This window comes from Nerophis lumbriciformis, linkage group LG27 (assembly GCF_033978685.3).
Source record: "Nerophis lumbriciformis linkage group LG27, RoL_Nlum_v2.1, whole genome shotgun sequence".
Taxonomy (NCBI): domain Eukaryota; kingdom Metazoa; phylum Chordata; class Actinopteri; order Syngnathiformes; family Syngnathidae; genus Nerophis; species Nerophis lumbriciformis.
In genome coordinates this window covers 25,570,977-25,598,250 of record NC_084574.2, presented here as the reverse complement: position 1 = coordinate 25,598,250, position 27,274 = coordinate 25,570,977, and the positions used below count along the sequence as shown (strand labels likewise).

Genomic DNA, 27,274 nt, shown 5'->3' with positions numbered 1-27,274 from the left:
TAAGACAAAACATTAACAGTACAAGTGTTTGTAATCTCATAGATACACTTTACAAACTTAATGTGAAGTTGTGATTGTTTTTGCTTTAGTTTGTCATGGAACTGCGTTATACGGAGAGATGTTTCTAATATCATGCTGCATAATTTTTTTTTTTAAATAAGGTAAAATAAGTGAAACACTGGTCTTTCAACTAGAAAATCCACTAGACTTGACTGTAACCATACTGTGATGTGGAGTTGTTCTATTATACTGGCGTGCTTTAATTTCGAAGACTTTACCAGCTACAGGATGTGTCATGTCGAAATTGACCCATATTAGTAGTAGATTGCAATAATTGCGGACCGGAAACTCTGAAAATCTAGCCTTTCCTGAGTAAAACAGGAGGGTTAACAGTTATGCTTTGTGACCTTAAGCAGATACAAGAGAAGATAAATATTAGAACCACCTGGCATTATGATGAAGCACTGCAAACAATGAACATATTACCGGTACATACATTTATATCAATCTCATAATAGAATAGTCTCTATTGTCATTGGAAAACATCTCTCTATAGGCATCATTATTAGGACAGCTCTTATTTTGAGCCTAATTTCATTGGGCAGGAGTGCTTTATTATGTGGTTAGTCAGTAACCTTTGTGAAATTTGGTGTTTAACACAACTTTTACCTAAGGATCTTTGTTGTCAGCAGAGTATCGGGAGGCAGATGATCGGAGAGGACCTTGTGCTTGATGACAAAGTACTTGGTGGAATGCCGAAGCTCTGCTCTTCCTGTAATGCTGTTTGACAATCTAAAAGATGTAAAAAAAAATAATTACATTTTTTTTAAAAAAGGACGTAGTAAATACAAATCATGCTCAATGCAATCTCCTATGGTAGTGTAGCCAAAAAAATCATGGGTGCCACTTAAGAGAACCACTGGTTTACCTTATAAAGACACCTTGCTCACTGACAGACTTGACATAGCCTCTAATTAATTGGCCTGCACACAAGTCGTTAAAGGACAAAACCTCTGGGTCTTTTGCTGGTTTGGCCCATTCTGGGTTCAACCTGGTGGCAAAGAGTGACATTAACTCCACAATAAGAGTAAAACTGTTTTTAATATTGGATTTATATATGTTTTTAAACAGTGTACCTTGAAGGTCGTAGAGACAACAGCCACTTGCCATTTTCATTGCCTAAAAGGTAACACCTGTGACAGAATAACATCCAGCTCTATACATATCTTAGACACTAAATAGACATGTTAACCAACCGCGGATTGTGTTGGTTCCCTCACCTGAGCAGCTGTTCCTTGTTGAATGCTGCCAATGGTTTGGGCCTATATGCATCAGCGAGGTCCGTGATGGCCGCAATTCCTTTGCAACCAAAGGGAAGTTTTACCTGGAGGCCGATGTGCTGATGCAAACCTGTAACCAGCCCCCAAGTGACACTTCCTACCGCCAGTTTATGAAAGCCTTCAAAAACACAGATAGGTACACAGCAGTTTTGGTACCCTTCAACAATGCAACCATTACCTTTGAATAAGAATAAACAGTGTAATAAACAGAAAGATCCAGTGCTCCTCCTACCTGTGAGTGACAGTGCTAGGCACTGAGAATTAAGAGTCACTTCGACCACTTGGGCCTTGACCGCCTGGCCAAGTTTATATTTCTTCTCTGGGTGGCTGGAATCCTGGTAACAAAAATTCCACAATATTTGACTTGAGTCCATAAGTAGTATTTGTCTTGGCTCCTGGATAGGACACCAAAAAGCCATTCATTTTTACTTGTGACTATCTACTTTGTTTTTATTAATGTATTCCAGGGAGTCCCCATGTCACTGTGTTTTGGGTTACAGCGTATCGACACACTGTCATCATTTTTTTTTGGGACACAACAAACCCAAAACATTCTTCATCTACACAAGTCAAAGAAAAAAAATGTCATCTTCAACACAATATTGCTATTTGGAAAAAAAACAAAATAAAAAACAACTTTAATAAAATAAAATAAAAACTGTGTTAAAAAAAGGAGCCGCAAGAATGTTGATATTTGATCAACATACAATAATCACCTGATATAACAATATTCTGTATATTATTACAAGATATAGTACATATATCCAATTAAATCCACATATACAAACAAAATAATAATGTAATTGGTATAAAAACATTACACCTTTAAGATATGTTATGTTTCCTCCTCTTTGGTGCACCCATTTAGAAATAAACATACACATACGTATATATACACACACACACACACACACACACACACACACACACACACACACACACACACACGTATATATATATATATATATATATATACATATATATATATATATTAGGGCTGTAACAGCTAATCAATTACCGGTAAATCGATTAAAATCGATTATAAAAATAGTTGGCGATTAATTTAGTCATTGATTCGTTGGATCTATGCTATGCGCAGAGGCTACGTTTTTTTTATTTTTTTTTTATAAACTTTTATTTATAAACTGCAACGTTTACAAACCGCTGAGAAACAATAATCAAAATAAGTACAAAAACAATACAAAAACAGTACACAATAGCGCCAGGGGGGCGCTGAGGCTACGTCTCATGAGGTGGCAGTAAGCCAGCCAATGATGTGTCATGTGCAGCTCACGTGACGACGCAGTCTCCTTTGCTGGAAACATTCGAAAAATGGCGGAGGAAAACAGTACGGATAGTTTGTCGGAGCCATGGATGAAGGGAAGAACTCACGGTACGTAACTTTTTAAGTCCATAATCCGGGTACATTGATCCGTTGTGTCCGTCTTTGTGTGTTTTTAATATTTTGTTAACGAGGAGATTTTTATTAGCCAGGCCTCCCTCGCCCGCCTGCAGCTGCTAACACAGACCCGCAGGCGTGAGCACATTATCCCTATACTAGCGTCCCTTCACTGGCACCCTGTGCGTTACCCAATCAATTTTAAACTCCATTTGTTTTTAAATGTCTAAACAACCTCGCTCCAACCTCTCTCCGACCTCCTTCAGCCTTACTGCCCCCCCCCCCGATCTCTAAGATCAGCCGATCAGCTGCTATTGACGGTCCCTGACACAAGGCTGAAGCTTAGAGGTGACAGAGCTTTCGCCGCTGCTGCTCCCAAGCTCTGGAACGACTTACCTTTGAGTGTTAGACAGGCCTCTTCTCTTCCTGTTTTTAAATCGCTCTTAAAAACATACTTTTATTCCATGGCTTTTAACACTGAGTTATCTCCATCTTGCTATGGCGTCCCACAATGCACCTGCTGTGAACCTGTTTTTATGTTTTCTTTATTTATTTTTTATCGTGCTCTGTTTGTGTTGTGTTGTGCTTGCTCGTTTCTCTTGATATCTTTTAACCTGCCTATTGTACAGCACTTTGGCTACCCCTGTGGTACATTTTTAAATGTGCTTTATAAATAAAGTTGATTTGATTTGATTTATAAAAAAAAACATTTTTGTAACATGTTCCTTGTTTTATTTGGCAAGTTGAAAGAACATGGTGCCAGTATGCTGTTTTTTTTCAATAAAATACTGGAAAGGATAGAAATGTAGTTTGTCTCTTTTATCCGATTATTAAATCGATTAATCGAAGTAATTATCGACAGATTAATCAATTATCAAATTAGTTGCAGCCCTAATATATATATATATATATATATATACATATACCGTATATATATATACATATATATATATACACACACAGTATATATATATACACACACACACACACACACACACACACACAGTATATATATATATACACACACACAGTATATATATATATATATATATATATATATATATATATACACAGTATACATATAAATATATATATATATACAGTATACATATATATATATATATATATATATATATATATATATATATATATATATATATATATATACAGTATACATATACATATATATACATATATATATATACATACATATACATATATATATATATATATATATATATATATATGTATGTATATATATATATTAGGGGTGCAACGGTACACAAACATTTCGGTTCGGTACATACCTCGGTTTAAAGGTCACGGTTCGGTTCATTTTCGGTACAGTAAGAAAACAACAAAATATAATTTTTTTGGTTATTCATTTACCAAATTTGCAAAATTTTCCACCAAAAATATTTTTCTTAGTGGAATATTTGATGTGAAGTAATCGGAACCTTGGATAGGTCAAAAATTCATAATAACACTGATTTTGATTCAATATTATGTTTTGAGCAATGACCGTTTGAAAAAAAACAAAAAAAAACAGCTTTGTTTTATTAGTCAACATTGCAACTTTTTCTAAATTACATTTAACCTTTAAGCTTTTTTATTTCACTTTTGTTATGTTTTTGTTTATTTTAATAGTATTTTTAGAATGTGCCGTGGGCCTTTAAAACATTAGCTGTGGGCCGCCAATGGCCTCCGGGGGACACTTTTGACACCCCTGCTATAGATAATAAAAAATTAAATCTGATAAATCTATGGATAAAAAACAGGAGCCTGGCGACGCATGCGCGTTTATCATAACTCTCTTGTTCGCGGTCTCTCTGTCTCTTACCCTTCCTCACCAATGCTGCTGCGCGCACAATTTGTTTTGTTTTTAACCTTCTTAACCCTGAACGTACATTGTTAATACACGCAACCTTAACTCAAAATGCCGGACATTTGAGGCATTTAAGAAACACCGCCCGGACAGCCCCGCAAAAGAGGACATGTCCGGTGAAAAGAGGACGTATGGTCAGGACCTAGCGATCGCTGCTAGGTCCTACATGTCCTCTTTTGCTAGCATGCTAGCAGCTAACGGGCTACGTAAAGACTGACCATATGTCCTCTTTTCACCGGACATGTCCTCTTTTGCAGAGCTGTCAGGGCGGAGTTTCTTAAATGCCTCAAATGTCCGGCATTTTGAGTATTGTTTACACAACATGCAGTACGCTACTTAATATGTCCGTGTGGAAACTCGTTCGGTACACCTCCGCACCGAACCGAAACCCCCGTACCGAAACGGTTCGATACAAATACGCGTACCGTTACACCCCTAATATATACACACACACACACGTGTATGTACATATATGTATATATACAGAAATGTATATGTATACATATATGCATACATGTACAATACAGTGTCAAAAAAATTAAGATAGCTAGTTATGTGTGCTACACTGAAGAAGCACGTCATCACTTTTGGTATTTTTAGTTAGCTTTTTATAACGTTTCATTAAATTCTTGTATTTAATCTTTATATTTCTATACGTCCTCCATATGTCCTCCATGTGTTCTGTGTATACAGTGTGAGTGACTCAAGTGTTAATTCGTGTATAAGTTCCGACGTAAACAAAAAGTTGACTTACAACACTGCTGTAGTAAAAGGAACTCCTACATACATCGAGGACCTCCTGGTATTTGTTTAATTTCATGGTTAAGCGTTATAGCACCACTTTTGGCATGCACATGGCAGACTGTGAATGCATTTAAATTTAACAGTGATCATTATAAAACATGTATTATGTTTCATAAATTTGCTAACAATAATAATGATGCAGGGTGGTGAAGGAACTTACATTAGGGTCGGTAATCATGGCCAACAGCTCGACTCTGCCAGAGACACAAGGATCACAGGCGAGCTCCAAAGTCTTGCTGTCTGGATGAAACTGTGAACATAATCACAAAAATTACATAAATCAGCAGTGCTTTGCAGAATACAATAATCGGGCGCCAAACTGCAACCTACCTTTGAAACATAACATATTATCTCTTCCCCAACCTGGTAACTGCCTGCTTTGTCTTTTGCTGACGACTTGATATTGACTTTTTCGTCCAATTTGCTGGATAGACAGAAGATGGTAAGTGGTGATGTGAACTCTAAAAACACAGCTGGCTAATTATAGTGGCTGTAATAGTAATTATCTAATACAGTTACCTGGGTATTAGTGTGAGCTCAGGGATCGTGTATGTGAATCGCGGATGGGAAATGGGTAAAACTCTAAACAAAAACAGTAGGTCGATTAATTTTAAAGTATTGAAATGGTGACTGTGAGCATATTCATCAAAATATTAAGAACACTTGGAATAATAACCTGTGACCGGTGGTGTCTCGTCCTCCGATGACCCTGCCAGTGACCACGTTGCCTACTTTAACAGAGGACGTAGGGAAGGATCCTGGTGACACTTCTGTAGCCTCCATCACCTCAGACACGTGCACACTACCAGTGCTTCCGTCCTCTAATGTCACCAGAATGTGGGTCGGCTTCACTGTCCGTACTTTGCCCTGCACAATTTCTCCAAAGCAGTGACCTCCTTCAGAGACCGTGCGCTGCCGTTTGGTTGCCCTGCGCTGTCGTTTGGGTGCAGTACGCTGCCACGACACAAGAGGGAGACCTAGCAGTTGCTCGCAGGTGGGTTCAACAACTTCAGTGGCCAAATGCATTCCCACTCTCAGCTTGCTTGACTCCATCTCATTCAGATGTTTTTGTGTTTGGATGATGGTTAGATGAGCGGTGCCTTCTAATGAGATGACAGCAATGTCTTTGTCAACATGCTGCACCATGGCGGCGTACTTGCCCTTTTCTGTCAACTGTAAAAAATAAACACACTCTTAGGACAAACCTCAGACACATCCGGGCAACCCCAATACAGTACATTTTTACATTTAAATCGTTTCGGTACCAATTATTGGTACCTGGGAATCGATACAGATAGTCAAAAGTACTAATTGTTTTAATGTAGTAATATATGCAAATTTATTTAATGGTTAAAAGTGTTTATTTTCCCAATTTGAGCTGACAATGATATGTTATGTTATATATTGTTCTGTTACACTTCTGAGTGTATTTGCAAGTATGCATTTATTTCAGTTTATTCTATGTGGCAGTAGTCAGGAAGTAGTCTATTGGTGTTACATTGAATGTACCAGGTCTTGTCTCTTGTCGATCCCAACCAAGTGTTTATACTGGAAGTATTGTGCTTACTAAACACCAGCTGTCGTACGGTAACATACACCCTACTTACTAAATTTAGAGGTGTGAAAATCGCCATGTAAAATTGATAATACTAATTCTTACGGCAAACCAACGTAAATTAGCATTGAGATAGAGTATTTTGAAAAGTAGAGCCTTACTTTTGATCGCTTTCTATTAGGCATACTTGCTATGTTGGCATGGAAAATTGCATTACCTAAAGGCCTTCCCTACGGGAATCAGTACCCGATAGTAATAAAAGAATTTGGTCAGTACCTATAAAAGTACAACATTTGGTACACACTCCTAAAACCTAAGGCACATCTGTGCAATAATTATACTGTCTAATCCACTTTGTGAATATGTAATACAAATGAGGTGGATGGATTATTTTGGCAAAAGGAGTAAATAAAGTACGATAAGTACTCACTAAACCAGATTTAGACAGACTTTTGAACAATATTTGAGAGAAGTTGGTCTTTTGTGTACATATTAAAATAAAACATATTTTAGAGTTCAGCTCAACGATGGAAACAAAAACAAGTGCTATGTACATTTGTGTGTAAAGTGTATGTTCAGGGTCATCTTATATTCGGACCAACAATAATCCAGGCAAAACCTCAGTGCTGTGATTTTAGCCAAATGTGCCTCTACTAAATTCTGAACTGAAGTGGGTGAATACTTATGCAGTTGTGTACTTTACCTTATACGTTTTTAGCTAATTGATACCATTTTTTTTTAATTCTTGTCAAAAAAAACCAACTACATTGACCATTATTTCATGTATTGTAAAATAAATATAATGCTGAAACATCCAAGTGGGGGTGAATACTTATGAAAGGAAGGCACTTTATGTGCTTTGGGATACAAGCCCAGTTAAAATAACTCACCGTTTTCTTTTTACCAACCAACTTTTGAAGAAGAGACACATGGACCGTAGTAGAAGAAATATCAACAGAAATGACAACTGAATTAACCTTTTGTCCAGAGGTCAACTGAAAACCTGCAACACATATGCCAAGAGGACATCATTAGAACAAAGTGCGGTGAGGTCTAAACAAGAGTTACTAACTGCATCAGATTTTGTTTATCCAGAACTTTGAATATTCTAAGGGGTGGAAAATGCAGTTAAAATTTTGTCAAGCAAATTTTTGTTAGTCAACAGGGGGAAAAAAGACTCATTTGCAGGTTTTTTCCACACATAATTAGCTGTATTGTTTAGAATACATTCTAACCTAACACACAGAACCAATATGATTAATTTGCAAAAAAGGGCACACATGCTACAACCTTTTACAATGAATCAACAAGTAGGTGTGCACAAGCTGGCGAATAATAAATTACCTTCACAATTACATACAAATGTGTTGAGATAGAAAAGATTAGGACATCTACAATAATATCTGGTGTACAACGTTATTAAACTTCAGGTCAGACATACCTGCCGTATGATATTTTGTGGCCAGTATGGTCGCACCAACCAAATCGTCCGATTTGAAGTCGGCACCATCGTCGTCCTTCACCGTATCAACAACCAACTTTAGCCTCTGGCCGACAGATAAGGCAGCGAGCTGTTCGCGAAGATCACTGGCATCTGAAGAACAACACAGACATTAAACCCAGCTATCACATAAACAATAGGTCAATATAAATATACGGTAGGTTAAAAAAACAATATGTTTACAAAACAATAATTATTAGTTATTTTCAGTGGTGGCTGCTGGTCTTTCAAATAGTGGAAGCTCATTTTCAGCTACTGCCTAAACACGAGTACAGTCTCCATTAACAGATAAGATATATCTATATTAAATTTTTATAAAGAAAACATCACTTAGAGGATTGCAAAGTTCTCCATATCTCGTAACAGCAGAATTCAACTTGAAACAAGCTCCGGCAGTGGTTTATATTTCCAGATTACTCATTTTGCTGTCAATAAAAAAGGGAGTCAGCCTCAGACAGATCACCCAATCATCATGCAGAAAGAAGCCTGGCGTCCAAGCCAGTCGAGGCCAGCTTACTTTTCCTACACTTCCAAAGACGCTCAGTGTCCAATGGGCGGGACAAAGATGAGCATTTATCCAATGACTGTTTAGTTTGGCTGCAGTGGAACAGCCTACTCTTTGCTACCCATTGAAGTGAATGGACACTCTGCTTCAAAACTGTTTATGCACAGTGACACAACCACAATGAGAAGAAAATCACGTCAGCTGTCGCCAAAGTAGCACACTCTAAACAAATGTTAAAATGCATTCTAGCGCACATTTAGTCAATGAAATGCAAATACTAAAGTGAATATTCAACCACTTATTTTTTTTAAATATATTTTAGGGAAAGCTGAGCTACCCTTGCAGTCTTAGAGCAAACACCACTGCTTATTTGAATTTTCTTCCATAATGTGTGGGTAGCATTTTAGTTTTGGAGGCTTGATACAATTAAGATCTGACATGACCACAATTTATTTTCTTCCAACACACAGGAGATAATCGCTGAGTAACAATTTAAACACAGTTTTAATGGCATAGTGTTTCCGACATGACTGCAATCTGTCAGTGGTGGGTTGGGGTACACGTACCTTTCAATAAAATCCTTTGAGTCATAGCGAGTTTCTCCTGCACAGTATTAAAAAGTCGTGCTTGGACTGCTCCTTCTGGCATAGTGACCACAGAAACTTTTAGCACGACCAGGATTCGCTTCTTCTCTTCATCCAAATTCGATACCTTAGCGATCACGGTCTGGCCCAACTGGAATGTTGTCCTTGTATCAGAGATAAACTCGTCTGACATGGTCTTAAAGTGTACAGAAAACAGAAAATTATCACACCGTTACATAACACAGGTACTTATGAATCCCTGACGATGACGACCTATCACTTACAGACGTTGGTGCCAGACCAACAAGGCCATTCGGGAACTCGACAAAAACACCGTAGTCCATGATGTTCTTGATCCAGCCAATCATCTGCATTCCAACTGTGACCTCGGAGAAATCCTTAGCAACGTCTCCTTCCTCCAGTGACCATATCACTGTCGGCTTTTTGGTGAGAATCTGAGGAACTGCTAAGGACAAGTAATACGAGCAGTAATGGGAACACATCTAGTACAAGTTCAAGCAATGACATTATGATGTGACACTTTTGGTTCCAATCAAAGCCAGGATACAATTTGTTTCTTGTTCTTGGAGATGCAGGCAAGGTTTGAAATGGTATCTCCCACCTGCAGACTCTCCCATAGCAGAGGGCAGTTGGGCATGTGATCAGAGAGGTGGATTGTGGGTAGTAGGGCACAGATCTTATCAGAAAGGATGGACACCTCCACACCATTGACCAACTTCTTAACCACCTTGGCCTCCAGTCTCTACACAGACAGTACAAAAACATTGTGACACAAGAGAGCATTGGGAAATACAGCTGTTACTACCAATTAATTTGCTAAATGTTATCAATATTGTTGTACTCATCATATAAGAAATACTTTTAAATTAATAAAAAACAGTAACTATTGTTATTAGAGATGTCCAATTCCCGATCATGGGATCATATCAACTTGCCTTTACCACAGCTGTTTCCCAGTGTGCACATGGCTTTAAGATAGTATGCGTGCTAAATATTTCTTTAACAAGGGACGCATACTCAGGGAGACACAATTACATTTCCATATTCCTTGTTACCTCACACATGCAGGAGGTGCATGTGTGAATTCCATGATTGTGCGTGTCTTGCCAGAACACCGGTTTGAACGCGTCTTTTGAACGTGTCAAAAAGGAAGTGTTCGCGTTAATTGCCCGATAAAAATATTAGTGCCGTTATTGAAATTTATAGGCAATGCGTTATCGTGTTAACTTTGACAGCCCTTCTATATTGATCCATTCATACAATATATTACTTAAATTTGTTTCCACGTAAAATATTAAAACATTTAAAAAAAAAGGTCTGGCGGATTCAATTTAGCCACGGTGCCGCACCACGATCAGATACATACAGCGGAAACCCTGCATGTTCAGTTCTATATCTACTTTTGATAAAAGTGTCGGATCGGAGGCTAAAAAAATCGAATCAAGATCCGAGACCAAACTTTTTTATTTGGACATTCCTATTTTTTAAACGGCCCGGATCTTTAGCTCCTTTAAGTATGGGCATGCAGACGAACTGAGGGCAAAGAGAGAGCATTGTGTAAACTATTGCTGTCAAACATCAAAAAAGGTTCACACATATAATACTAAGCTCATATTTCTGTTCAGTCCAATTGAGACTCCCAGACAGTTGGAACTATCACAGTAGAAAAAATTGCCACAAAGTCTCAAAGTGGACAAAAAAACATTACTAAATACATGATTAGATTGTCAACAATCATGGTGTCTTCTGGCAACCTTGATAATGATAAAAAAAACAAAATTTTAACAAACAAATGTATGAAGAGGCAAAACAGTGATTGATACAACTTCCAGGAAGAACTACCTTTTGCCCATATATAGTATAATCAATAAATAGTGAATATTGTATTTACAGAATTTGAATCTATGCAAGTGCCGCTATTGGTTTGTGTGCAACATTTCATTGCATTTTTTGTAGTCTACAATTTACAATTAAATACTTCCCAATTGTCTGGATTGCATCATATAATCTTGGAGCCAGACATCCAGTTTTTTCAAGGTGAAAATTTGACATGACCCCATCAAAAAAATCATGAGTCCAAATCCCACGGCAAATAAAAAGCAGCGATAGTGTAGAATAACAGCGCAAGAAAATATTTCAACTTAGCTTTCATACCTCAGATTCAATTTGCACTCTTGCTGCTTCTTTGGTGTCTCCGCCCACTGCAAAGTTAAATGACAGCAGCATCTTTTCCTTCTCTGGTTCACACTGTAGAACCTTTGTCTTCAACACCTACAATATCATATGCAAAGAAGAGCATTATACTTACTTAGTTCATACCCCAAGGGTGCTACTCAACATTATTATTATTACAATCACATTTTAAGATTTCTTCACCTGACCAACATAGAAAACCTCCTGAGGGTTGAGGATTAATTCAGAGCTGAGCTCATTGACTGGCACTAGACCCTTGACGTTGTTGTAGAATCGAACAATGCAGCCAAAGTTTTTGACAGAGACAATGAAACCATGGGACACTCGTCCAGGACGCGCGTCCATGTAGCTGAGGAACAAGGGCAGGGAGCTTTCAACAAGGGCCTTCTTTCTTGTCAAAAACAGCTTTTTGTTGTCTGGTTCGACTGACAACACCTTAGGACACAAATAGAAGATAAGTAAAAAGCGACTTAAGGTGTTTGTTATTATTAATGCGAAGAAAGGACTCACCCGACATTTGACTGCCATGCCAACTTTGTACTTTTTCTCAGGGTTCTTTAGGACAATGTCAGCGAGGTGGGAAAGAGGCACCAGTCCTTTAATGTGACTAGACAATTGCACCATCATCCCATTATTCAACATGGCTGATACCGTCCCCTTGAAGGAAAAGACACGTGGAAAAACAAAGCAACATTACAACAATGTGTAAGACTCAAAAGCATTGGTTCGGTGAGTCGGGCTCAGGGGTTCGGCGGAGGTCAAGACACACCCGACTCATCGTGTAAATACAAACTTCTCCCTATCGGCGTATTAAGGATACGGCAACAGCAGAAGTCACACTGATTTGCAGGTGTGTAATTTGTTGTGAGTTTATGCACTGTGTTGGCTTTGTTCTTTGAACAAGGTGATGTTAATACACGGTTCATTTTGTGCACCAGTAAAAAAACATGGTAACACTTTATTATGGGGAACATATTGACCATCAAGTAGTTGCTTATTATAATGCAAATTAGTAACATATTGGCTCTTAACTAGTCATTATTAAGTACTTATTAATGCCTTATTCGGCATGGCTTTATTATAACCCTAACCCTTTAACCCTGACCCGAACCCTAACCAAATAACTCTAAATTAAGTCTTTGTTATTTAGAATATGTTCCCCATACAAAAGTGTTACCAAAAACATATAACTTTGTCTTGAATTTGAAAAAAAAAAAACATTTTATTTTTCACTAAAGAAGGGATCGGTGAATGCGCATATGAAACTGGTGGGATTCGGTACCTCCAACAAGGTTAAGAACCACTGCTCTAAAGTAATGGTCCCCAACCACCAGTCCAGGGACCTGTACCGGTCCGTGACACATTGCTACCAGGCCGCACAGAAACATTAAGTAATTTAACGACCGCATTTTCTTTACTTAACTTTGGTCTGTCCCATTAGAACTCACCAATAAGCTTGTTTATAGATGCACAATAAAACTCCTGTAAGGAAGTTGCCATTTGTTTTATATATGTTACATTGCACAATGCACATTAATGAACATAATAAATGTAAATGTGCCACATTGTAGCCAAAATCTGATTTTCATCTGCAATCCTCGGCAGGCTGATGGCAAAAAGGTCCATGAAACCTTAATTTAGATAGCACCAACATCAGACACACAGTACAATAAAATACACAGACTCAAATATATTAATAAAAATAAAATGGAGACCCATATAAAAAGTAGGTTGCTGCATGACATCAGCTCAGGACAAATCAGGAATAAAGTTAGCATTGAAGTTAAAGTGCGTAAGGCAGATGGAGAAATGCTAGAGTACTAAAGTGCAAGTATGCTAAATTGTTACATATAATAACTGTGCTGAAGGACAAAAATACACATCTCCATTGGCCTAGTCAGTTAAATTGCTGGTATTATTGCACATTGCACATTCCCCGTTTTAACAGCTTCAATGCCACAATATACCGTACCTCTACATCCTGACCGGCATGAAGATCATGGTATCTATAGAAGGTTTTGTTAATCACACTCCTGAAAGAAGAACAAGGTTTTAAGGAATTCGGTTGGATGCTGACAAGGAGGACAAATACAAAAGGCAATGAGGAATACACATACTTGCGCAGAGATGCAAAATGAATTTGTTCCATTGGACTGAAGTCTATTATTCTGCAAGTGTGCTCAGATAAAGGCAGCAATGTGTTCTCATTTAATGGTTCATCAGACTCCTTCAGGTGGTTCCTCTGTCAAGAGAAAACATAAATGTACATCTACAGTTGTACGTTCACTTATGAGCACCTTGCATTCCACGACCAAACTCGTAACACAGAATAGCGTATCTTTAAGAAGTCCTACAACGCAAAACCAGCCTGCTTGTACCTATTTTTGTGTATTTTGGATCCCCATAAGTCCCAAAAATGTGAAATTAAACCATGGAGTCATGGCAGAGATATTTATAAAACAATATTGCTTTCTTCCAAACTTGTTCCAAACAAGCCGTTTGGAATTTGAGACTTTAGTGATGTATTCCGTTTCTGTTTCATTAGATTCAACATTTTCAACAAGCCAAGTTACCACAGAGGGAAGGCTGGTCATAGGGGTGAAGCTATCAATTATTTTGGTAATTGAGCAATTTATGAATTAATTTGTTTGATGAATCAAGTAATGAAATAAAACACTCTAGAACAATGTGACTTTTAGGGAAAATAGATGAAATAGACAAGGATTTTTCTAATGACCTTTCTTCTTTCTTCTTATAAATATCCATCAATCCATTTTCTACCGCTTGTCCCTCTCGGGGTCGCGGGGGGTGCTGGAAGCTATTCCAGCTGCACTGTAATTGCACGTCTACAATGGAGCATCTCTATATACAGTATTACTTTCCTTTAAAAAATAACCAAGTTAAAAAGAGTAAAAACAAAAGACTGTGTAGCCAAATGAACATGAACCAGGTAATAATAAATGGCCGAACTAAATAAAAAGACTGATAAAAATTGACAAATTGAGTGACAGTGTTTTTTGGTTGGAGGAAGAATGTTTGATTTTTGGATTAACAAACAAAACAGCAAAACTGTAGATGATAACATGTCTTCACGTGTTTGAATAAAACATTTGTGAGGCAAGTCAAACGTTTAAAATAGTTTTAGCTGGCAAAATAGACGTTTACCTAGTTTCTGCTTGTTTGCTGTTCTTAAAGGAGAACTGCACTTTTTTGGAATTTTGCCTATCATTTACAATCCTTATAAGAGAAAAGAACACATCTTTTTTTTTATGATTCTAAATATCAAAAAAACTCTTGCAAGATGTGGCCCTCAAACAAAAATTTAAAAACCTCCATCAACGTTTTAAATACATGCTGGTAAGTGTGTATATAATGTAGTAACAGACCCATTCACAACAATATGTAATATGTACAATATTTACAGTAATTTTAAGCATGACCAGAACTTCTTTCCTAGACACACTATTTGCAGTGTTCATAGCAACGTACTTCCTATTTCCTTCAACAAACGGTGGAGTTCGCCAAGCTATGCAGACAGAAATAGAGATATTTTTCTGCACGGAGTGGCACATGATGTCATTATCGATGGAAAGGCTTCTTGCATCTTAAAGAAACTCAATCACAACGAAAGACAAACTGTCAGCGCTCAAAAACTCTGCAGTGGTAGAAACTTTTTTCCACCCACCCAAAGTCAACTGGAAACGTCCCAGGCCAACTTGACCAAACGGACAACTATCCATCAAGTAAGTCACTGCAATATTGATCATGAAACATGCAGCACATCCTGCTTATAAATAGAACTACATACACTTTCAAGCTTGCAGTGTACAAACAAAACATGAAATGTGGTCTAATACTTTACAGACACTGTGATATGATTGTTTCGGTTTTTCAGTCAGTACAGATTGGCGGTTTAGCTGCTGACACAGAGGATAGCTTTCTTCTTGCTAATGCCGTAGCAGTGACAGGCTGTGATCGTCTTACAATAATGTCACTACAGCTTGGTCATTTCCAGATTACAAAACGTAAATCAAGTATTGTTGGCTGTTTTCGAATACATTTAGTGTGATTTAGAGGGAACATGGATTACTCCCATTAGCTGCATTGATAAACACCTAGAATGAGCAGATTATGGCTAATTTGAATGCAACCCCCCCCCCCAAAAAAACCTGTGTGTTCTTGTCTCATAAGGATTGTGAAAGATAGGCAAAATTCCTAAAAAAGTGTTGTTCCCCTTTAAATACACAGGGTGCTGTCTGGTAATGTTCTGTATCATTAATGTAATACTATTGTGAAATGCCAGCGCCGTTTGACAGTGCAAACATTTTACCACAATCTCTTGTAATCGCAAAACCTCTCATCTTCTCTGGGCCCTTTGCTCACTTCCCACTTTGTTTTTTTTTCTGAGCCACCTCTCTATCGGCACTCTAGGGATGTAACGGTAAACGGTATAATGATAAACCATGGTAAAATTCCAGACTGTTAGTAATACCGTCTTAATTTGTAATTACCGAAAAACCGTCATTTATTAATGCATTTTAGGCAACACTGCTTACTCCCTGAAAACTGAAGCGCCACAGTGCCTGCGCACCAGAGCCATTCGGCTCAAGAAAACATGGCGCCGACGACACAGACTTTGCTTTGAAAATGTTCCCTTTGTGTAAACTAAGCCGATCGCTTCGCTTCACTTCATTTCAATCGCTTCTACTTCCGTGGCGTCTCCGTGTGCGTTTAAGAGCGCAATGCTGTTGGAGGAGAAAAATATTTGATGGTGCTGTTTCATTTTGAACGTGCAACTAGTGTCCATCCGTCAGCTGCTGGGACTGAGGGTTACCATGCAGCAGGCGATGTGTCGGGAACGTGGCCACAACTTGTTTATAAAGTCGTTAGTTTATTGGGATGCTCACTCATCCTTTAATTTAACTGCTAACTGGCTAAAATGTTTTGTTATTTCATTGAATTGAACACAGGCTGAGTTGTTGTTGAGGTACAAAGATTGTGTATTAGATGTGCAAGGTATCACTCCTGTCTATTTTTGTTGGCTAAATTGTTGCACTAAAGTACAAGGTTGTTGGAGAAGAACAAAGCTTGTTTATTTGACTTTATCTTCATCAGCCAAACTGCTTTGTGTTTTATATTGATATCAAAAGGTAAACACCATGTTTGACATATTTGTTTTTTTCATTCCACAAAGTAGTTCCTTTAATAATCATTCATGTGACATAGCACTTTGTTAATGTTTTATGGCGTATAATTAATACCTATACGACAGATTTCTGCTCAAATTCTTAATGGATCTGTCCCGATACATTATGTACATACATTAGTACATGTATATAAGTAACTTAAAAAATACCTCTCTCAATGAAAATGTAAAAATAGAGATAAAGGCATCATGTAATAAAAAAGCTGACACGCTGATACTATTAATGAACAAAAACGATTTTTCTTTAAATATATAGATAACGTTTATCTAGTACATTTTTATTAGATATTAAAAATTGCATGATGGCGTTGCGTTCACACCCCAACACTGTTTTACCAAACAATGAATAATCCTGATTAATAATCATGATTTCAATATTGATAAAAATCATCTTAATTTTTATTTATCCCATAAATATGCAGTCCTATGTGTAAGACTACACCTCATATATGAACACTATTATTATATACAGTATATGGACAAAAAGTGCAGTTACGTCTTATGTCCATAAGGTGCCATCTTGCGAAATGTTAATATTTATTTTTATTTATTTATCGTATTATTTTGTTTCTGCCACATTACTTTGTTTATGTTTGTGTTGCTTTCATATGCACATTCAACTTTCTACTTGAGGTACACATATACATTTTCAAAGTGTTGTTTCTGGGGGTTTTTTATTAACAAAACTTGGTAAAGGATTTCAGTATAAGTAGTTTTACAAAATTTTGAGCACATTTAAAATTACAGCAATAATGATAACCGTGATCCTTTTGGTCACAATAACTGTAATAAGAAATGTTCATACCGTACCGTGACATCCCTACGGCACTCCACTAGTAATTTAAACTACGCTCACAATTTAAAGCATAACAAGAAGCCAAAAGACACCTCATATCTCAAAATGCAAGGACTCGTAAGTTTTAAGTGCCACTGTATATACAAATACATACATATTTTCTAGCTATATAGATATATCAGGCAAACTGGAAGTATGTATTCATCATCAAATGTCCTGACCATTAATACAACTTACATGTACAAATGCCAGTGTTTTGTCAGGAAGTTCCAACATGGCTCCAGACATGGGGTGCATGGAAATCTTGCAGTCCTTCACCACTTCCCCAATGCGGTCGCCGGAGGCAGGAGAGGTAATGATTCTGGTCTCAGGCTGAACAAGGTAGCTACGCAGGCTCATTCCTATCAAACGGGTGGTTGGCTCAATGTAAAGCACGCAAGCTTGAACCTAAACAGATGTTACAAAGACACAGAAAATGGTTTTGAGGCTGTTGCTTGGCAATTAAAGTTCCCAATCTCTCCACAGATTGTTTTATTGGATAAGGTCAACTCCAGAATCTTAATGAGCATCTTGGTTTTTGAAACAAAGTGAGAAGTGAAACTTTTACTTAGCCCTATATTTTGGATAATGGCCATACTGAAGGACTCAACCACAACCCACGTTGCGTGTTCTGACCTTGAGGTAAGAGCTTGCATGGAAATCCTGAGCAAAGGGGTGTTCTCATGTATTTTACCCATTTTGAAAACAGTGTGTCAACAGCGGTCTCTAACTCACAAAGTTTCTTCTAAAAGAAACAGGACTATTTTGTGTGCTTTAAGGGCACATTACCAATCTGTAGAAGTCTCTCTCTATTACTATAGACGGGTAAAGCCTTGTAATATTTTAAACAAAAAAATAGCATGGAATTAAACAATTAACTGCAATTTAATTTAATGTATTTGAAAACATGACAATCTTTTTTTAACTGACATTACTTGAGATGCATACCCTGCTAAGCAACAATGAAGTAGTCAGCCAGACTAGAATGTCCTCTAATGACAAATATTTGATTGTGATAAAAGGCATTGATATTTTCTGTCATTTAAGACGGAACATTATCAACAGAAATATAAGTGTTTCCACTCAAAACATCTGAGCAATGGAGAGATTATCTATTTTGGTTTCAATATTTTGGTCTGGAACTTGAGGCTTGAAACAGGCACAATTCGGACCCAAAACGTATACAGATATGGCCATGATATATAAAAGGGACATATTAAGTAGTAAACAGTAATAGGATCATCTGCCAGGATGACGTTACCTTGCTTCCGTTGGCGTAGCTGGGAGCTTTGTCTCGCTCCAGGTGGAGGATGTCTACCTGACCACTAAAGGAAGACAGAAAATCCAGGAGCAGTCCGTGTTTGGTTACCTGCAAAACAAGAATGATCGATTTCACCATTGTAAAATCTGTAATTATAAACCGTCCAGAAATTGTGAAGAGGTAATAGAGAAAAACACATGAGTGTCATTTAAACATGGTTCTGACACCATGTGATAAACTATTATGTTGTAATTCACAGACAAAATGCAAACTCTTCCCACCTTAGTAATAGTGGCTTTGACAAAAAGGCCCGGCAAAAGGTTATTCAAAGTCCATCTCTGTTGGGATTCTGCACAAGCTTGGCTGGTAGTTAAAGAGCAGACAGACAGTCGCACTAAACGTCCATTGTTTTTCACTTCTTGGAGTTGAAATGTCATATACTGGCCCACTTTCAGCTCTGGACAAATGACAAAAAAAAATACAATTGACTAAAAATAACCGCTTTGTTTCAGGGAAGAAAATCATTTAAAAAGTTAGTAAAAATGGTAATACCATTGTTACTGTTCTGTTTGTCTTTTTCACTTTTCTTGGGCAGGAAGGGTTTAGTTCCAGTGACGCCAATGTCAATGATGTAGCCATGCTCTTCAATACTCTCAACACATCCACTCAACACCTGAGACATTACAAAATAGCGACAAGAGAATCAATATGAGTCTGTGGCTGCTTCACCGGTGTTAGCTTCCGACTCACCATGCCAGCTGTCAGAGCATTTGATGTGAGCGCCTTGTTGACCAGCTTTGGATTGATTGACAGCTGGATGCTGACAAAACCTCCCTTAGTAGTGTCCAACTTGACAACCACACATCTCAACAACATGCCAGAATAGAAGAGGTGTGGCAAAGAACAAATATCCTGTGGGAAAAAAAGAGGTCCTGTTATTAGCTAGACCTACAGTATGTGTAATTGGACAATATGTCACAAGAAACCAGAAAATAAATAATTAAAAAACATTTAATTTCACCAAATATGCTTTTATTTTTAGGCACATCAGAACTTAATAATCCGCCAGTGTACCTCTGTGTCAGTTGAATCTAGTTGTTCAGTGAGCAGCTTGGTGTATGAGTCACAGATGTTCCTAATGCTGAGGAAACCTTGCAGGCCACCAGGTAAACCAACAGTGACCTCAAAGTCTGATACATCTTTCACACATCCCAGCATCAACATGCCCTCCTTTACATCCTGTAAAGACGTCAGCACACACGAACACAACATTAAATGAGACCCTAGAGAGACACTATAATAATGTATTTATTTGTGGCAGGAATTGCTTATCGTAATGTTCAGGTTATATAATATAAGATGCAGACAATGACAACGTCGGCCAAGAAGAAATGCACAAAGCCATATTTGTTTACAGTGGAAGTCACTGCTTATTCTTCAGCACCTGGTATAAGGAAACTCGTTCAAAATATGGCGCTACGGCACAAACAATAACATACATTTCCGTTTATGTTATGTTATGTTCTCCGCATGTCAAAGTAAAGTATTCATATTTAAGGTGTGAAGCATGAAAATGCACGTAATAATAAATTTTATGTATGTATATTTTATATGCATGTTTATATCATTCATCTGTTATTGGAGACTATAATCATGTTTAAAGAGTGTCTGAAAAAAAGGCTCCAGCACCCCCGCGACCCCAAAAGGGACAAGCGGTAGAAAATGGATGGATGGATGAAAAATAGCTTCCCCTACTAGAAAGACCAGCAGCTGTCACTGGTATACTGTGTTACATTGTACAATAATAATTATAAAAATAGAGCAACATTATATAACTAAAATGTTAATACTAATTACTCAAAACAGACTTTTTTAAAATGTATGTAAATTATTTTTAGCATTAAAAAATAATATATATACTGTATATACTATACACACACACAAACAATTAAGCAAATTATATCATGATGTCACATTGGCCACGGTCCTAGCCAACCCCACCACTGCCACATGTATATTTCAAGCTGAGGGAAACCCTGATCAGCACAGCCATTAAAGACATAATATTTGTAATCTGTGCCGATATTACAGCAGACATCAGTTAGAACAAGTTGTAACGATAAGCAATGCTTAGCATGATGTCGTAGGTCAACCGGAGGAGCAATTCAGTTATCCGCACTAAACAGAAAACAAGCGCCCCCCATTGTACAGGAGGCACATGGCTTATGACCAATAGTCGCATTCGAAACAGTGTATTGACACTTGGGACTTCATACATAGGTGTGAAAATACAAAAAAAAAACACTCTTTAGGAAATTAGACTAATTTAGTGCATGGAAACGTAGTGACTCATAAAAATTACAAGCCAATGCGTCATGGCCAATTATTTCAAGATGGCCAATTATTTCAAGATGGCCAATGCCACAGATTGATTGCAGTCCTGTGAAAAACACTGATATGTGACAAAGTACCTTTACAAACCTAGTTTGCTCGCAGGGGCGAACAAATATTGAAGTACTAGTGGAATTTATTTTTACCAAATGTCTTTAACCCCAAGTGTGTAAATTTATACTCCCTTGGTGAAAAGTGTGTTGCTTATACCTTCAGCAAAATAGTATTAGTATTGTAAAATGTAACTTTAATGTATTTTACCAATTATAATCACTCTAGGGTAAATTTAATTTGCACTGTGTACAGTATGTTGGTTTGCATACCACATTAAACCAGACCCTAATTAATTTAAGGAGAGATGGGGCGCACAAACAGTAACTGGTACCTTGCTATGTAGTATCTCCACACATTTTGCAGCTGCATTGAGTGTCAGGACATCTTTCTGCTCAGGAACATGTTGCGTTGTCTTTCTGTCATTTTTGGAAGTGTTTGTCCTTTTCTTAGTTTCTCTACGTTCATTTGCCTGCAGGAATGGGAAAACATACTTTCACTGGGAAACATTATCAGGTTGAACAGTGAGAGAGAACATAATTAAACATACAGTCGTGGTCAAAAGTTTACATACACTTGTAGAGAACATAATGTCATGGCTGTCTTGAGTTTCCAATAATTTCTACAACTCTTATTTTTTGTGATAAAGTGATTGGAGCACTTACTTGTTGGTCACAAAAACATTCATGAAGTTTGGTTCTTTTATGAATTTATTATGGGTCTACTGAAAATGTGACAAAATCTGCTGGGTCAAAAATATACATACAGCAACATACATTATCAATTTTGGTGATGTAGAAAAGTTACAATCAAATCAAATTAGCTTCATGGCATGGCCTCTTAACTTCATGCGAGTGATTATGATTGACGAGACCTGTTGATTTCTCTGAGCCCATTTAAATGGGGCTCATGTGATGCAGTCATTAGACTCGGTTACAAACGCGACAATGGGAAAGTCAAAGGAACTCAGCACAGATCTGAAACAACGAATTGTTGACTTGAACAAGTCAGGAAAGACACTTGGAGCCATTTCAAAGCAGCTTAAGGTCCCAAGAGCAACTGTGCAGACAATTGTTCGTAAGTATAAAGTCCATGGCACAGTTTTGTCACTGCCACAATCAGGAAGAAAACGCAAGCTATCACCTGCTGCTGAGAGAAAATTGGTCAGAATGATAAAGAGTCAACCGAGAACCACCAAAAAGCAGGTCAGCAATGAATTCGAAGCTGCTGGAACACGGGTGTCATAACCCACAATCAAACGTGTTTTGCATCGCCATGGACTAACAGGCTGCTATGCAAGAAGGAAGCCCATGCTCCAGAAGCGACACCTTAAGGCTCGTCTAAAGTTTGCTGCTGATCACATGGACTAAGATAAGACCTTCTGGAGGAAAGTTCCATGGTCACATGAAACAAAAATTGAGCTGTTTGGCCACAATACCCAGCAATATGTTTGGAGGAAAAAAGGTGAGGCCTTTAATCCCAGGAACAACTGCCTTCCATCAAGCATGGTGGTGGTAGTATTATGCTCTGGGCCTGTTTTGCTTCCAATAGAACTGGTGCTTTACAAAGAGTAAATGGGACAATGAAAAAGGAGGACTACCTCCAAATTCTTCAGGACAACATAAATCATCAACCCGGAGGTTGGGTCTTGGGCACAGTTAGGTGTTCCAACAGGACAACGACCCCAAACACACGTCAAAAGTGGTAAAGGAATGGCTAAATCAGGCTAGAATTGTTTAGAATGGCCTTCCCAAAGTCCTGACTTAAACCCTATTGAGAACATGTGGACAATGCTGAAGAAAGAAGTCTATGTCAGAAAACCAACACATTTATCTGAACTGCACCAATTTTGTCAAGAGGAATGGTCAAAAATACAGCCAGAAGCTTGCCAGAAGCTTCTGGATGGCAACCAAAAGTGCCTTATTGCAGTGAAACTTGCTAAGGGACATGTAACCAAATATTAACATTGCTGTATGTATACTTTTGACCCAGCAGATTTGGTCACATTTTCAGTTGACCCATAATAAATTCATAAAAGAACCAAACTTCATGAATGTTTTTTGTGACCAACAAGTATGTGCTTCAACCCCTCCATCACCAAAAAATAAGAGTTGTAGAATTTATTGGAAACTCAAGACAGCCATGACATTATGTTCTTTACAAGTGTATGTAAACTTTTGACCACGACTGTAATTAAAAATGATGCTGGACTGCTTACAATGTATCAGAGAAAGCCGAAAGGAGAGAGTAGTGAAGATTTTGTGGCATTAGTGAAAAATGAAACAATGATACCTGGAAAAGATTGTCCAACTCAGTCCGTGTGGCTACAATTTTACTTTCGGTGGTCTTCTTAACCCCCCCACCTCGAGGGAAGTCTTCCTCTGTTGCAGCCATGGTTTCTGTTGTTCCAGTAATCTACAGATTCAATTTTAAGAAAAGAAATCAAACAATGGACTAATATGATCCACGTCAAGAAACTATTCAAACTTAAAAAAGTGTTTACAAAGTACAAAGAAGAAGAACCATGATAAACATTCTGAATTTATATCATTCATCCATTCATTGTCAAGTTAATCTTAGTCATCTCACCATATGAAATATAACTTACTTCCCCAGTTATTTATTTTTATTGTTATTACTTATGGAGTATATTGTGAATAAATTCAGAACAGGAAGTGAACAAAAGTTGTAGCAACTGCTTTGTAAAGGAAAAGGGGTAGGATTAAATAAGCTCTGCTTTTTCCTACTCCTTTTCGAACATGTTGAATAGAGAAACTGGAAATTGTGATGCATCATGTTGTATGCTTGCATGTTCCAAATAAACTCAAACTTAACTCAACACAATAGAACGTTTAGTGGACATACGATTTGAAACTTACAATTTAGCCTATTTGCTGCTCGTCTAAAATCCAATGTTATTATCTAGAGGTTCCATTCTATAGGCTAATCTTTCCTGTGATAAAATGGCAACCAAGGTAATCAAAAAGGTCAACAGTCGAACGAGATTTCTCGATAGAATCTCTTCACTGGTCAACAAAAGCACCATGAAGATTCTGGCGGGAACTCTCGTTCAACCCTTTTTCGATTACCCATGCACCTCCTGGTACCCTAGCACCTCCAAAACCCTCAAATCTAGACTCCAAACATCCCAGAACAAGCTCGTCAGATTACTTCTAGACCTCCACCCCAGATCTCACCTCACTCCTACCCACTTCTCCAAAGTGGGCTGGCTCAGGGTGGAGGACAGAGTAAAACAACTTGCACTGAGCCTAGTCTATAAAATCTGCTACACCTCCCTGATACCGAAGTACATGTCAAACTACTTCCTTAACGTAAATGACCGCCATAACCACAACACCAGGGGGAGCTCTACTAACCACGTTAAACCCAGATTCCATCCATCCATCCATCTTCTTCCGCTTATCCGAGGTCGGGTCGCGGGGGCAGCAGCCTAAGCAGGGAAGCCCAGACTTCCCTCTCCCCAGCCACTTCGTCCAGCTCTTCCTGTGGGACCCTGAGGCGTTCCCAGGCCAGCCGGGAGACATAGTCTTCCCAACGTGTCCTGGGTCTTCCCCGCGGCCTCCTACCGGTCGGACGTGCCCTAAACACCTCCCTAGGGAGGCGTTCGGGTGGCATCCTGACCAGATGTCCGAACCACCTCATCTGGCTCCTCTCGATGTGGAGGAGCAGCGGCTTTACTTTGAGCTCCCCCCGGATGGCAGAGCTTCTCACCCTATCTCTAAGGGAGAGCCCCGCCACCCGGCGGAGGAAACTCATTTCGGCCGCTTGTACCCGTGATCTTGTCCTTTCGGTCATAACCCAAAGCTCATGACCATAGGTGAGGATGGGAACGTAGATCGACCGGTAAATTGAGAGCTTTGCCTTCCGGCTCAGCTCCTTCTTCACCACAACGGATCGATACAGCGTCCGCATTACTGAAGACGCCGCACCGATCCGCCTGTCGATCTCACGATCCACTCTTCCCTCACTCGTGAACAAGACTCCGAGGTACTTGAACTCCTCCACTTGGGGCAAGATCTCCTCCCCAACCCGGAGATGGCACTCCACCCTTTTCCGGGCGAGAACCATGGACTCGGACTTGGAGGTGCTGATTCTCATCCCAGTCGCTTCACACTCTGCGAACCGATCCAGTGAGAGCTGAAGATCCTGGCCAGATGAAGCCATCAGGACCCAGATTCCAATCTAACAAAAGGTCTTAACTCATTCTCTTTCTATGCCACATTAATGTGGAATGCGCTCCCAACAGGTATAAAAGAAAGGGCATCTCTATCCTCCTTCAAAACCGCAATAAAAGTACACCTCCAGGCAACTTCAACCCTAAACTAACACCCTTCCCGGATTGTTGTTAATAATCAAATGTAAACAATCAAATGCAGATATTTTTCTTATACCTTCTGATCTCTCTCCCTCTATATATATGTCCACTACTTGCTGTACATATCCTACCAAGTCAGACCTACACTGTTTCAATATCCATTTCTCTGTTCTCAATTGTTGATGACTGATGATAACAACCAAACCTACCCCCCCTCCTCCTCCTCCACACCCCGAATTGTAAATAATGTAAATAATTCAATGTATACACCCTGATGATTATCTTGTGTGATGACTGTATTATGATGATAGTATATATCAGTGTTTTTCAACCTTTTTTGAGCCAAGGCACAATTTTTGCGTTGACAAAATTCCGGAGGCACACCACCAGCAGAAATCATTAAAAAAAGAAACTCAGTTGACAGTAAAAAGTCGTTGTCGCAATTGTTGGATGTGACTTTAAACCATAACCAAGCATGCATCAATATAGCTCTTGTCTCAAAGTCGGTGTACTGTCACCACCTGTCACATCACCCCCTGACTTATTTGGACTTTTTTGCTGTTTTCCTGTGTGTAGTGTTTTAGTTCTTGTCTTGCGCTCCTATTTTGGTGGCTTTTTCTCATTTTTTTGGTATTTTCCTGTAGCAGTTTCATGTCTTCCTTTGAGCGATATTCCCCGCATCTACTTTGTTTTAGCAATCAAGAATATTTCAGTTGTTTTTATCCTTCTTCGTGGGGACATTGTTGATTGTCATGTCATGTTCGGATGTACATTGTGGACGCCGTCTCTGCGCCGCAGTAAGTCTTTGCTGTCGTCCAGCATTCTGTTTTTGTTTACTTTGTGGCCAGTTCAGTTGACGTTTCGTTCTGCATTGCCTTCCCTAACCTTCAATGCCTTTTCTTAGAGGCACTCACCTTTTGTGTATTTTTGGTTTAAGCATTAGACACTTTTTTACCTGCACGCAGCCTCCCGCTGTTTGCAACATCTACAAAGCAATTAGCTACCGGCTGTCACCTACTGGTATGGAAGAGTATTACACGGTTACTCTGCCAAGCTCAACAACAACACATCATTTGCAGACTATAATTACTGTTTTGCAAAAAAATATTTTTAACCCATCCATCCATCCATCCATTTTCTACCGCTTATTCCCTTTGGGGTCGCGGGGGGCGCTGGAGCCTATCTCAGCTACAATCGGGCGGCAGGCGGGTTACACCCTGGACAAGTCGCCACCTCATCGCAGGGCCAACACACCAGACCGTATCTCACGGCACACTAGTGTGCCGCGGCACAGTGGTTGAAAAACACTGGTATATATGATAGTATACATCTGTATCATGAATCAATGGACCCCGACTTGAAAACTTATTCGGGTGTTACCATTTAGTGGTCAATTGTACGGAATAT

The 27,274-nt window shown here is 38.6% G+C and overlaps 1 protein-coding gene across 1 annotated transcript in view; it reads right to left on the bottom strand.

Annotated features, from left to right (window-relative positions):
* The window catches only part of pdcd11 (programmed cell death 11), a 44,849-nt gene that overhangs the window by 17,103 nt on the left and 472 nt on the right, over window positions 1-27,274 (bottom strand). The window contains exons 2-28 of the mRNA XM_061988286.2: window positions 23,824-23,946; window positions 21,866-22,003; window positions 20,164-20,328; window positions 19,840-20,001; window positions 19,642-19,762; window positions 19,371-19,546; window positions 19,090-19,197; window positions 18,027-18,236; window positions 13,905-14,029; window positions 13,760-13,820; window positions 12,298-12,444; window positions 11,971-12,222; window positions 11,749-11,865; window positions 10,142-10,336; window positions 9,858-10,028; window positions 9,556-9,769; window positions 8,425-8,577; window positions 7,874-7,986; window positions 6,105-6,601; window positions 5,948-6,010; window positions 5,759-5,852; window positions 5,589-5,678; window positions 1,573-1,675; window positions 1,281-1,458; window positions 1,137-1,193; window positions 929-1,051; window positions 670-792 (exon numbers count right to left, since the gene is read on the bottom strand). Of these exons, the coding sequence (XP_061844270.1) occupies window positions 670-792; window positions 929-1,051; window positions 1,137-1,193; window positions 1,281-1,458; window positions 1,573-1,675; window positions 5,589-5,678; window positions 5,759-5,852; window positions 5,948-6,010; window positions 6,105-6,601; window positions 7,874-7,986; window positions 8,425-8,577; window positions 9,556-9,769; window positions 9,858-10,028; window positions 10,142-10,336; window positions 11,749-11,865; window positions 11,971-12,222; window positions 12,298-12,444; window positions 13,760-13,820; window positions 13,905-14,029; window positions 18,027-18,236; window positions 19,090-19,197; window positions 19,371-19,546; window positions 19,642-19,762; window positions 19,840-20,001; window positions 20,164-20,328; window positions 21,866-22,003; window positions 23,824-23,925 (4,058 nt within the window). The 5' untranslated portion in view covers window positions 23,926-23,946. The remainder of the gene's footprint in view (window positions 1-669; window positions 793-928; window positions 1,052-1,136; window positions 1,194-1,280; window positions 1,459-1,572; window positions 1,676-5,588; window positions 5,679-5,758; window positions 5,853-5,947; window positions 6,011-6,104; window positions 6,602-7,873; window positions 7,987-8,424; window positions 8,578-9,555; window positions 9,770-9,857; window positions 10,029-10,141; window positions 10,337-11,748; window positions 11,866-11,970; window positions 12,223-12,297; window positions 12,445-13,759; window positions 13,821-13,904; window positions 14,030-18,026; window positions 18,237-19,089; window positions 19,198-19,370; window positions 19,547-19,641; window positions 19,763-19,839; window positions 20,002-20,163; window positions 20,329-21,865; window positions 22,004-23,823; window positions 23,947-27,274) is intronic.